The 13,985-nt window shown below is 29.9% G+C and overlaps 1 protein-coding gene across 2 annotated transcripts; it reads right to left on the reverse strand.

Annotated features, from left to right (window-relative positions):
• Positions 1-259: 259 nt before the first annotated feature.
• LOC130968721 (F-box/LRR-repeat protein 3-like) lies at positions 260-6,858 on the reverse strand. 2 transcript variants are annotated; one of them, XM_057894136.1, is made up of 16 exons: positions 6,603-6,858; positions 5,730-6,021; positions 5,504-5,632; positions 5,196-5,403; positions 4,971-5,117; positions 4,336-4,410; positions 3,903-3,974; positions 3,549-3,620; positions 3,221-3,292; positions 3,026-3,097; positions 2,736-2,807; positions 2,587-2,658; positions 1,962-2,105; positions 1,509-1,580; positions 848-994; positions 260-766 (listed from the first exon to the last, which is right to left on the reverse strand). In XM_057894136.1, the coding sequence occupies exons 2-16, from the start codon at positions 5,925-5,927 to the stop codon at positions 582-584; spliced, it is 1,737 nt and encodes a 578-aa protein (XP_057750119.1). In that variant the 5' UTR covers positions 5,928-6,021; positions 6,603-6,858; the 3' UTR covers positions 260-581. The 2 variants fall into 2 exon arrangements, with proteins under 2 accessions (XP_057750119.1, XP_057750129.1); XM_057894146.1 differs by lacking the exon at positions 3,903-3,974.
• Between the last annotated feature and the right edge of the window lie 7,127 nt (positions 6,859-13,985).

Consider the following 13,985-nt stretch of genomic DNA (forward strand, 5'->3'; position numbering starts at 1 on the left):
ATTTTCTAGAATTTGCGGCCCTAACTTTGTAGAAGTAATGAGCTTTTTTTTTCTTTATAATCTCGTCAATAACACAACATGCACATCTAGAAGCATCAAATATACCCATCCAAAGGGGGAAAAAAGAGATAAATCTACACATTTCACTAACCAATGTATACACACACATTGTTATATGGTTGCTTATTATGCTAAGCAAATATAAAATCAGAAAAGGGTAAAATAAAAAGGACACGAAATAAAGCTCAGATCAGTATACTTGATCAGAAACTCTGCAACAATTTTTATCACATGCATTAGAACGTAGATAGCAGCCCAAATAGGCATGTACAAAGTGTACAACCGAACTGCGAAAGGAGAAAAGGAAAAGGATGATTTATGTACAATTATTCTCGGGTAACCACAACATGCAAAATAAAAGCTTAATTACATTGTTGCATGCATAATAGCTTATGTACACATTTTCTAGAATTACCCGCCCCCTGTAATGATCATTTATAATATCCAGAACAGGGAGATCTGAATATATACAGAGAATTGTTGACAAGCCTGAGAACAGAATTCTCCGATCATCTGTTGGTCTATTCTGGCCGAAAGCTTATCAAATTTGGGAGGTCGGAGGACTGAAGCTTCTTGATTTCAGCTGCAGTAACCTTGCAAGATTCCAAGGAAAGAGTGCGTAAATTCTTTAGAGGCTTCAGATACCGCAATCCCTCGTTGGTTATGCGCGAATTTGAAACATTAAGTGACCTCAACGCAGTCATCCCTGTATTTATATGAAAATATACCAAATGTGTCAACAAAATAGATTAAAAGATATTAAATCCTAAAGATATGCAGAAAATACCAGATAGCAATTCCAAAGTTTTATCCGTCAAGTTGCAATTCTGTGACAGGTTAAGCTGTGTAAGGGAGGTCATCTCTTTTATGTGTTTTACGCCTCCATCAGTTAATCCTCCACCACATATTTCAAGGAATTGCAGGTTCTTGAAAGCTGCAGCAAAGAACATAGAGGAAATAACATTTCAGCTTGCAATCCATGTTGAAGAACACACTTATGCAGTTTGTCATAGGAGTATTGTGTTACTGTTTTGGGCTATTATAGTTTTCTCAAGTACAGGAACAAAAGAGACATGAATTTATTCTATCAAAAAGTACAAAAGAATCTCATTACATTTTCAAACACAATAAATATTTAATAACTGCAGAAGCATAGACATCTACTTAGATTCATTTATTATCTTGAACAATTTACAACACTTTCATCACAAAGCTGCACTTTTAGCTCAATACTCCTATGACAAACACCGAACAAAGAATCTCCATTGTCATTCATTCCCATTTCAGATATAGATTACTCAGTTTTATCTTACATCATCAAGTTTGCAGGTCACAACCAGGTATGCTAAAAAGGAATATACTGTTGCATAATAAGTGCATAAAGAAAAGAAAAAAGCAAATCAACCATGATCTAAAATCTAAAATCTAAAACAGTTCAACATACATACATTTTAAAAATACAGTTCCAGCGTCTGAAATACGAGCTCCAAAGAGATCCAATTTTATCAATCCACTCAAACCTATACAAGACAAGGCAATCAGACAGTAAGAATAGAGTATCGGACAAAAAATAAAACTGATTACCACGCTGTACCAGTGATTATATGACTAGCCTGTCACCTTCTCTAAAGATTTTGGAGGTCAAAACATGATCATGGATAGTAGGGTAATAGAGAATAGAGATAAAAGTGATTTAAAGAGAATAAAAAATAAAAGGAAAAAGGAAAAAGGTAAAATAGAAAATTCAATTCAAGGAGTTATTGATTCTTGCTCAACATCATTATGTAGCACCCTCTATATAGCAAGAGCCCATAGTTCTTGTAATAAAAGCTCCAACTTAAAAATGATACAATGAGAAAAAGCATAGCAGACACAATGAATATACACAAGGAAAAGTTTACTTGTGAGATTTGCAAGTCCAACATCAGTAATCTGTCGGGCGTCCAGATTAAGTGATTTAAGATTTGTCAGTCCTGATAGTCTTTTCAGGCTAGCATCATTTACCGAGGTAAATGACAGGTTCAAATCTTCCAGTTTGTGTAAACCTGTATAAAAGCCAGAACATATATAATCAACAAATGCATCAAATCGAAATGTACAAGGATAAAAGAAGAGTAAACAAATAAAACTCAAATGACAACATGTTTTTTCAAATAAAAAAAAAAAGAAAAACAAATTAATGACTGTATGATAAAGTACATATTGTCAAATATTTTTTACTAACAGCTGGCAACTGAAAAATAGCAAACTTAGTTACAGAACTTCTTGCAGTCAAATCAACAGCACCCTGAAATTAATCAGCAAGAAACCAAAACTAAAAACCTGAACAATAGAACACCTTGATCGAGGATTTTTTTTTAAAAAAGTATAAAGAAAAAGAAAAAAGGTGACAATGCAATAACGATTTATGTAACACCTTGTCGTCATAGAGCATTTGCTCATGAAGAATACAACCAACAAGTTTATAAATAACACAATAATTTGAACGGGTTTGAATTTTTATTTAATATGATTTTTTCCATGTACCTGATATATGACGCAGCCCGCTGGAACCAACTTCAGTGTCTGATAACACTAGACTTCTCAAGAGAGTGAGGCCTGAATAAACAAATAACTGTTAATATAAAGTTAATCCAAAGCTACATTTGGTAAACACCAGAAATTTAATAGTAAACCTATCAAATTGGCAAGCCCTTCATCGCCTATTTTGCAGGAATCCAAATTTAAATACTCCAAATTTACTAAACCTGGACCAAGAAAATAAATAAATGAGGATATGAAGGATAATTGGAAAACTCAAAATAAACTAGCAGCATGCATGGTGTAAATTAAGGACATGGTCTTTTCTTCACATTCTGAATTTTTGTAACAGTAATTCTGAAATAGCATAAATTCAATTGGACATATATTGGTGAGAAAAATATACTCAGAAGCTCATAACAAAAGGCACAGAAATTAGAAGCACCTTTCAGATGTACTAAACAGGCATCTGTGATCCTGTTAAATGCCAGACTTAGCCTCTTCAAGGTTTTAAGACCTACAGGAAATTGTAAGCAGACTGTTAAACAATGGATTCATATTTTCATCATTAGAGCTACAGGTACAAACTTGGCAGAGGAAGTCCTCAAGTTTGGTCATTAGAAAACAGAATCAGTCTTACTAGAGATTTTCTCAAATTCATCATCAGAAAGACAGCACCTGTTGAGATTTAAAGATTCCAGGGCTGCTAAGGCTGTAGCAGAAACAAAAATATAATTGAATGTCAGTAAAATTCAGAATTGTCTTTGCAGCCTTAGTACCACTTGTGTGTGCATGCTAAACCTGTCTAACCCTTTATTTCTCACATAAACTTGACACAAGTTCATTCATAAGTCATAACAGGATGACTTCAAAGAGAATCGAAAATTACTGTATAATATTAAGAAAAATAAATAAGCGAGACGTTGAAGAACAAAATGAGAGAAGGAAAAAAGAAAAGAAAAAACTACCAGCAATAGACTCTAAACATGCAGAAGTAATTTTGCATCCTTCAGCATTCAATGTGGTAAGCTTCTGCAAACCTGATACCAGAGCAATGAAGGTAATGTAGAACAGAAAACCATAATACACAAAGTATACCTAGTCAATAAGTAAAACTGAAGAGTAGTGACAGCAAGTGAGTGTGTCAGTAGTTCCTCATACAAAATTATTTCACGGTAAAAAATGATGATGTCTTTCACTTAAAGGTGATGATCATTAACTGACACGAGATGTGTTTAAGTGCAGAGACAACAGCCACACAGCAGCAATTATATTCTTGCATTGGCATCTGTGATATATGACAAATACTATGGAAAATATACCTCTTAAATAAGCAACTCCATGATCAGTAATACTGCTATTGGAAATTTGCAATTCCTTCAGATTTATAAGACCTAAACAATTACAAATTGGCAGTCAACTAAAACGGAGACCATATCTAAAATTTTCATCTAAAAGCATGAAGAAAAAGAACCCTGCTAATCAAGCATTATAACAATTGCTGCCTACAGGCTATGGAAGTTAATGCATTGTTGCATACAGGATGAAAAATTTAAGTAGGATGTCCCCTGAATATCCCTGATACCTTATCTATATGACCTAGGCCATAAGGTAGTGCGTGGTTAGGATGTGTTTGATTAGAGACAGGTACAAAAAAAAGTTTGTACTTTCAAAAATTGAAAACATGACCGGGGGATATAACTTTCAAATAATATCCTAACCATGATACAAATCACGCCGCCTTATGATCAATACCTGAGATTGCTTGCATGTCTGAATCCATAATACATTTACAGCATGCAATGTTGAGAGACTCGAGCTTTTTCAGACCTGTATTAATTTTTAAAACAAACAAATGAAAGGAAACTATCTGTGAGAATATAGTATATGCTCTCTAACAAAAAGGGTCCTCAAATAAAGAGACAATGAGGATTGGCTCAACAGGTATGATCGCACAGCATTCACTCATTGATCTTGATTTCTTGTAGGTTGGCAGTTAATCTGTAAGCCATTGCTACTCCTTGGGGCATGGTGATACCATTGCCATGACTTAGTGGCCTGCCAGCCTGCCATACAGCCATACCACTGTAGGCTAGAAAACTAACCAGAAGCCTTCAAACAACATAACCACTAATAAAATAGATGCCTCGACTAAAGCTATGTATTCAAAGAATACAATGAGACTAGATAATTCACGATAATTATCATATGGATCTTCCCACATGATGAAGCTCATGTCAATCCACCCCATTAATCATTACTGTCTCATACTTCCCTAAATTTGTATGTAGAACTGAGCTTAAACAAGAGGTTATCATCATTACAAATTTACAATAATAACAAGCTAAGTTCAAGATCTAAAAGATAGAGCAGAATATCAGGAAAAAAACCTTTAAGATGAACAAATCCACCATGAATCTCTGAACACCTCTCTAAGTCCAATTTCTCCAAGTTAACTAAGCTTGAGAAAGCACGCATTCCATCAGGTGTAACAGTGCTACTCTTCCTGATGCTCAAGGAAGTCAAGTTCAAAAGACCTATCCAGAAAAGTCGCATTACTTGACATGTTAATTCTAATCAATTAGATATCATCAAGAAAGAAATAGTATATTTACCACTAACGTATTTGAGACCATGTTCAGAAAACTGGTCACAGTAATCGAGAGTTAATGATTGGAGATTTGAGCTGTCCTTCAGTAGACGCAATCCTTTATCAGTCACAGTTGAACCAGAAAGATCAACTGAAAGTAAAGATGACCTCTGCGAAGAGATGACATCTATCCAACCATCATTCACTCCAGGGTATTCACCCAACAAAACATCCTGCCATGCAAAACTCATCTCATAAGTTGGCTAATGCTTGTAACTGAAAACTCTTAAATCAAAGCAAAACTTGGGATTCCACCAAGCCTCCTGCACACACCCGAAGAGCACAATTTCGAAAAGCTTCAATATATGCTTCTGTTAGGCACTGAGCATCCACCAGTTCATTGAAAATTTGCTGGCTTAGGTCTGGTGGAAGCATTGAGAAAGAATCATATTTACGGAAGTCCTATAACAATGCAACAAAACATGTAATCAGGTACATAATAGAAACAAAAGCAATCAAAGTAAGACAAAAGCAATCAAAGCTAAAGATAGCATCAAACCTCGCGTATCTTATGAATGCATAACTCCATGAGTGAGGGGCATGTACCCCCTCCGGGGAAATTATTTGGCTTGGAACGAAAACTTTTTGCCCCTGGCCATTTAGTACTGGTACTTCTGCAGTATCTTCCTAAGACCCCTCTATGCAGATCATCTTCCATGACTTGTTGTTCCCTCTTCCTAGAACATATACCCCCCATGGCTAAATTGCCAATACCCTTTTAATCACAATTGTACGGCATGTACCATAGAAAGTCAACTTCCCATTCCAGAACAAAATGATTTTGACGTGAACTGCACACAGAAAACAGATAAACAAGAAAACAAACCTGTCATCTAAACTGTACCTCAAGTTTGTGAATTTATTTCACACACACACATTACTTTCAAGATTAATCATATTGATCAAACCAACAAACAAACAAATAAACTAGGCCACAGTGTGATCATCAAACAAAAAAATGCAGACAAGATCATTTTGATTGATCAACTCTGTAGTTATAGCAGTTTCAGTTAATTACAAATTACTAAGGAGAAACAAAGAAAGCACCATCCACATGTGTATGATTCTCTTAATTGAAGCGAGAAAATTAACTAGATGATCCTTTTTTCAGTAACCTTCGTGGAGATTATTTTATTTTCACTTTTCTATCTGTTCTTCTTCATTTTTTTTTTATAATTAAGAGCAAACAGAGTATGAGAGCCTCTCTTCAAAAAGCAGCTCAAGATATTTTTGAGCTTTCACTTAAAAGTAATCAAAGATATTTCTTCTTCTTCTTTTAGGTTCATTAAAAATAGCAAGATTATATAAAAAAAATTAAGAAAACATAAAAGATATTTCTTCTTCTTCTTTTGCTTAAGGTTACGTCACAGACCTCTTTGGTTCTCCGACGGCGAAGAGAGAGAGAGAGAGGAGGTGAGGGGGAATATTCCGGTAACCGAATGAGGTATGGTCGAAACGGAAAATCAGGAGTTAGTGGAGAAAGAAACGTGATTACGTGAAGGATCAAAAGGGAAAGGAGTTTTTTTAGAGAGAGAAAGAGAAGAGTGAGATAGTAGTGGAGTGAAAGGAAGAAGAAAGAAGGAGGAAGAAGAAGAGTGAAGAGAACACAGTGCCATCTGATGTATGACACGTGTCCTGATTGATAAAGGAAATGAAGAACAAGATAAGAGAGAACAGTGGGTCCCGTTCCGAATGAAACGCTCCTCTTTCTCCGATATTCGTGTCGTTTACCCTTGTCTTTCTCATCTTACTCTCCTTCTCCTAATAATAAGCTAAGGGTTATTTCTTTCTTATAATTAGTCTTCCGTTTTTTGTTTTTGAAAGATAGAAGTGAAATTCGAATTCAACACTTTTAGATAAGTATGAAAATATTATGGTATAATTTGATAAAGTTTTTTTAAGAGATATTTGTATTTTTTAAAGTTTAAGTATTTTATTTTGTATTTAGTAAATAAAAAAATTATATGTTTGTATTTGTAGATTTTAAATGATTGGGATACTTTTAAAAATATGTAAGATAGAGTTTTTTAAAGTTGGCTTGTATTTTTTAAAATTTGAAAGTCTAATATAATCTCATATGTTAATTAATTTTTAAATTTAATACTTGTATTTATATTTATTATAGTATTTTTAAATTTTAAAAGCAATTTTATTAAACACAATTGTTATTATTTGTCTTCATTAAAAATAATTTTTAATTTGATTTATCAAATAAAAATGTTACAATTTTTAAAAAATCATCTTTTAAAAGTTAAATTTTATAAACTACTTTTCAAAAGTAAAAGATTTACCAAACTAAGCCTACATCATTTGAGTTATAATTTATTGGTACAACTGAATTGAATGTTTATGTAAAATTTTTATTTTAATTTCATTTAACACATGACCTATTTATTAATTTATTTAAAATAAAATAATATATAAATTTAATTTTGATATATTAAGTTTAAAGACTTTTATATATAATATGTTTAAAGAGTTTTATATATAATATAGTATTTTTTTAATTGTAATTTTTTTATGATAAGTAATTCAGAATAAAAGTTTGATATAAATATCATTAACTTTGATTAGTAATTTGCCTTTTAGTATTTTTTTTTTTACATTGATATACTATTAGATTTTTTTTTTACCAAAAATAAGAAATTTGAACTCGTAATCTTTTAATTGAGTATGGAGAGACTAGTAGATTATTTACTTTTAAAATTGAAGATGAAATAATGTATATGAAGATGAATAAAGATTGAAGTGCCTTATTGATGAAAAATATTAAAGTCATGCTAATTAAATGATTTAAGCCAAGTCCTAATCAAATGAATGATTCCAAATCCACGCCCGACTTTGAATTTAGCTGACTGCGTAATCTACACTGCTAAGTGCAACAATGACTTCAACACTTGAAATTTCAAACCCCTCATTATGCTTTATTGCTTTTCTTTCTTTGGATGGTGAATGAGTTATGTTTACTTTTAAAAAATTATTTTTTTATATTTGTAAATGGTTAGATCCCTTGTTTTTCTTTAATGTAATCATGTCGTTGTTTATATTCTCTTGAGCAAATCAATGGGTGGAAGACATTTTTTAAGTTGAAAAATAATCAAATATCATTTAGGTCGCTTGTTGCACCACCAAATCTTTTATAACTTGTGGATCATTTTCTCTGACTTGTATATCATTTGTTACTCACATAATTTCCTCTTTTCTGCCCTTTCTCTTTATCACAATTGTAGGAGAAATAAATAAAATAATTAAGACTTATAGAATTTTGACTAAAAAAAATATAGAATAACTACAATTATGAAATGCCTTTCAGAAAAAATATATTTAATCTCACATTTCAAAACGAGGTCCCATAAGAATAAAGAGAAGTTTTTTGGGGGGGGGGGGGGGGGGGGAGAAATAGTATATCATACTAACAAATATGACTAAACACCTTAATATGAAATGTTTAACCTTTTATAATATCTATATTTAATAAATTAGAGATTAGTTTTTTTTATTAGATGTTGGAATAGATTTGGATCATCTAAATTTTGAATTTGTACTTTAGAGAGGATAAAAAGTCATCTTCTATCTTTAAATGGTTTCTCTCTTATATTACTATTGATCTCACCTATAAAATAAATGGTGAGAGATCACACTTTACTCTCTAAAGTAAAATTCAAAATTTAGAAAATCCAAATCCTATTAAAATATATATTGTTTCGATGGTTACCTGAAATGAGATCGTGCATGAGGTGGTTTTTGACTTAGCCACTTGGATGTCTAAATCAACAAGGGTCTTAACAGGTGCATGAGGTGGTTTTTGACTTAGCCACTTCGATGTCTAAATCAACAAGGATCTTAGCAGTCTTAGTAGGTTTATAAAGTATTGAGACTTAAGTATACCTGAGGTGTCAATGTATTTATAGGTGATGAGTCAATAATCACTGTTGGAGTCGTTCCACTTCTGATGGCGGATAACCGTCCCTTTATTTAAGAGTTGTTAAGATCTTTTTTAAAAATAAATGAAGAATATTTAGGGTTAATTATAACTCCTCAAAAAAAATTATCACCTTGTAGTATTTTATCCGACCTCTTAAGACTTTTATCATCTTCCTGGCAATTTACCTAATTAAATAAATCCCATGAATCCTTTACTAATTTATATTATTAAGTAAACCGTGGAAACCAATCATAGTTTCTACTCTCTACATGAACCGTGGTTGGCAGGGACGGATTACTCATAAAAAAAGTTGGCCCTAAACCGTAGCTGAGTCTCACAGATTTTGAAGGGAAAATGGTAGGCATAAACCGTGGTTACCTACCACGGTTACCTACCACAGTTTATGAAGAGGAGGCATTCAAAGGTAACCCCATTGCTTCCCACGGTTTACGTCTTTAGTAGTATAAATACATAATTTTTGGATTACGTTACTCAAAATCACTTTTAGATAAAAAATTATTAAGATACACATCAACTTAAATAATTTTTGTACATTATCTTGTCATTGTAATTCACCTATTTGAATAGATCTTATTAATTAATTTTATAATAAAATTAATATTTATATACTAAAATAAAAATAACATAAAAATTGACAAAAATATATTTTTAATTAAAATTAACAAAATATAAATTTTAGATAGTACTAAGAATAATAAAAAAATTAAATATTTACCTTAGTAGTGATTGAAATAAATCAAAAAAAAATTTATGATTTTTTTATATAGTATATTTTTAGTACTCTTAGTACTCTTTTTTAATATGTTATAATTTTTTATTATTATTTACAATTAATTTTTTGTTTAATTTACTTTATCTAAGATCAATAAATTATATTATAAAAAGATAATAAAAAAATAATACAAAAAAATTACCATTATAAAAATGTATAATGTCAAACAAATAATTAACAAAAAAATAAAAATAATAAATAATAGAAAAAGAGAATTCATATAAACAGAAATTCTAAGAATTTCATAAATAATACAATGATAACATGCATAAAGGATAAAGTTGGTAAAATATAAATAAAGATTGAATCTTGATGACAGGGTGTGTTTGGCAAACACGTTGGTGAAGAAAGAAGTGCGTTTGAGCTTCTTGAAAGTTTCACTCTTATGTTTGGCAATTTTTTTCTTTCTAAACGCAGAAACGATTCTGCCTCTAAACCCACGTTGAGAAGAAGCTAAAATTTGTAGCTTCTGCGTCACGTTCATGGTTGCTGATTACCTTTAGAAAATTAAGTGAAAAAATTTGTTCTTTTTTACCAACCTTACCCTTTATTTTCTTCTATAAGAAGGATACCAATAACTATAAATTTCACTGTGTAGTTCTTTCTACTTTTTCATAGTTCTTTCTTCCATTTTTTTTCCATCAAAATCATTCAGATTTGTTTCAATTACTAGTAAATTGAATATTTTAATTTTTTTATTATTTTTAGTACTCATTTTCATATTTTAATTTTTAGTGTTATGATTTATGATGTTATGTTTTTATGAGTTTTTTTTATCATTTTCTATACTATTTTTTATATGTATATTTTTTTATGAATTTTTTTATTTTTGTTTGACTTTGTTTATATGATTTTTTATTTATTTTATTGTATTTTTTTATTCATATGATAAATATTATTGATTTTTTTATTTTTTGTAGTGCTATAATTTTTCAGATATTTTATTAATTTTTATGATTTTTTATTATTTTTTGTTCATATGAATTCTTTTTTTTTTATCTTTTACTACATTGTATTTATATCGTGTATGAAATTTTTTTACTTATTTTATTCATATGTATTTTATTTAGTTTTTATTGTATTTTTTGTTCATATGATACATGTGGTTGATTTTATGAAATTTGTATTATTTTTTTTATTTGTATGATTTTTTTCTATTTTTTGATGTACTCTATCTTTGTTTTATATTAATTTTTTTATTTTTTATTTTGACTTTGTAAAATTTGTAATTGTAATTAATATATACTACGTTTATTATCCAAATTTTGTATAATATAAACTATGATCCTATAAAAAAGGATAAAATAAATAAAAAATTAATTATAAGTAACAATAGAACCATAAATAATGAAAATTTATAGTTCAAAATAATACTAAATTAAAGAGTACGGGTAATATTAGAAAAAGTATAGAATATTTTTTTTGTTTAACATTATAAAATTTATAGTACTCTCTTTCATACTTTTTTATTATATTTATTTATTTATATAATAAATATTTTTTATATTATTTTTGTTAGATTATGTTTTTGCATATATATAAAAAAATAAATTGATGTCTCTTTTAGTAATTTTTCATCTAAAAGTGATTTTGAGTAGTATAATCCAAACAACATTTATTTTGTTATAATCAATTTTGATACAAATATTGCCAAACATAAATCACGTTAACTCAAACTTACTTTTCATCAAAATCAATTTTGTAAAATCAATTTTATGCAAACTCACTTTTGCAAACTGAAATCCAAACACACACTAAAAGTCCGTTAGTGAAACGCAGAAGCTTAAAATTGTTGCTTATTGTAAACGTGATTTTGAAGGCAAAATCACTTCTGCATTTATGAAAAAAAATTTGCCAAACCAAAAGATTGAAGCTTTCAAGAAATCTAAACTTGCTTCTTCTCTTCCAACGTGTTTTCCAAACATACCCAAAGTGATTCAATTAAAGATGGTCATTCTAAGTCTTTCATAAACTGTTGCTGGTAGCAAAATTTTATGTACATTTTCGTCCCTCAATAAACCGTGATAGCTTGTCACGATTTATGATGATTCTCTTTCATGAGTAATTCGTCCTGCCAACTACAGTTTATGTAAAGAGTAAAAACTGTGATTAGCTTCCACGATTTATCTAATAATATAAATTGCACATACACGTAACAAGTTTGTATTTTGTATATATGAATAAAGATTTCATAGGATTTATTTAATTAGGTAAATTGTCCTCATATTTATATGATAGATATCTTTTTAACTTTTATTTGCTTTTAGACTTGGCTTATCTTTTTGGGTCAAATATGAACATATATAAATAAACATTTTGTCTTCCTGATATATAATTACTCGTTTTTTAGTAAATACTTCATACAAGCTTATTAAATAAATTTTATTTATTCTATCTATCTATTAATAAATATATATTGCTATCAAAATAAAGGTATAGCTACTATAAATAAAACACGTCAATGCATCATTTAGCTTGAAACAATTTATTGGACCATAGTATGCAAATAACCCATCACAAACCTACACAAGCCCAAATTGTTTTACATTCTGTTATTTTAGAATCTGTTAGAGTTTAGAAATCTTCACAAAGATTTGATGAGCTGTCCATAATATTACTTGTATATAAGTGTCAATTATTTTAAATAATAAATAACACACACTTATTTTATTCTCTGTTCCATACCTTTTTATAATTTGCATCCAAACGGAAAAATGAAAGACATTACTAAAATATAAAAGGATACATATTTGATATTTCACAAAGTAATTCGCCCTAATATTTATTTTTTTTTTGTCGTCTATAAATTGATAACAAAGAATAAATATGACTAAATAATTACATACAAATACTTAGATGTAAATATTAATTCATATAATATATCAAATATAAATCATATAGCGACGTGCCAACTGCTAATAGCATCCAGCAAAAGCAAAACAGCGGCAATAATTTGAGGGAAAAAGACACAATCACACAACAAAACAAACACACTCTTTATCGAACACTCAGACGTTTGAATTTATGTAGGTGTAGGTCCCGAATATTAAAAATATATGTATTAGTTAATATAATTATAAAAATATCCTTGGTACATGTAATTGATTTTTTCTGCTACTTTGTCACTTTTTCTCTTGAATAATTAATAATAGAAATATAATTAGAAAAGAATGTATTAATGTATTAATTTTCCAATGGAAAGAAAAAACAATTTTCTTTTTAAATTAGACAATTATTTTTAATCGAAAATGGTCCATACCCCTATAAATAAGTAACTACTCATTATATCTCGAAAGAATCAGTCAAACGTTAAAATAATAGATTCGACTCTAACAAATGGATACTGTTTTGAGGTAAAGGTGTTCAACATAGCTTCAAATCAGCTCCAAAATAGTCGGTGAAAATACCTATAAATAACTCCAATATTTAGCAAAAGTAGTTAGCAAGAATTTAAACATGTTTTTAGTATAATAAAATTGAAAAATTCCCAAGATAAGATATTTATAAAAGAGGATGATGATTTAGTCATCACTTTTCTTGTAGATAGAAGGTGGTTTCTTCCCCCATATAGTTGTATCACAAGAAACTATTGTTGTAGTTAAGGAGTTGTGGATAATATCCTTAATAGTAGGGTGACAAGTTACCCTTATAACTCTAGGACTGATTTCTTTGGATCTGGACAGTTTTCACTGGATCCATTGAGAATGGATTGGCTCTTTTGAACCATGACTTTAATTATTTGGGCCTAGTACGAATATATACCTTTCCCACGTCCATTAGTAAATTGGTAACCACACAAATAAAAAACAATCTGCAGCTAAGACTTAGCTCAGATGATAAATTATGTGCTTATTAATACGCTATATCTGGCTTCCATATTTAGGATTAGGGGTTGTCCAATCTATCCGACTAAAAAAATAAAATAAAATAAGTATTGGGAGTTTAAATCTCGCCTTATGCATGCAGCAACTTATTGACTAACAGCAAACCCTTAAATTGAACTCAGTATCGCGACCAATTAGTTTTTGGCCTGTTGA

The sequence above is a fragment of the Arachis stenosperma genome, chromosome 1 (assembly GCF_014773155.1).
Source record: "Arachis stenosperma cultivar V10309 chromosome 1, arast.V10309.gnm1.PFL2, whole genome shotgun sequence".
In the NCBI taxonomy this organism is placed as follows: domain Eukaryota; kingdom Viridiplantae; phylum Streptophyta; class Magnoliopsida; order Fabales; family Fabaceae; genus Arachis; species Arachis stenosperma.

What these genes read in the sequence shown, in the direction of transcription:
- LOC130968721 (XM_057894136.1), bottom strand. Translation starts at nt 5,927, where the DNA reads ATGGGGGGTATATGTTCTAGGAAGAGGGAACAACAAGTCATGGAAGAT. An exon ending in TGAATTTGAGAAAATCTCTA is followed by an intron (nt 3,098 to 3,220) that starts GTAAGACTGATT and finishes AATTTCCTGTAG; the next exon opens with GTCTTAAAACCTTGAAGAGG. An exon ending in CTGTTTAGTACATCTGAAAG is followed by an intron (nt 2,808 to 3,025) that starts GTGCTTCTAATT and finishes TTCTTGGTCCAG; the next exon opens with GTTTAGTAAATTTGGAGTAT.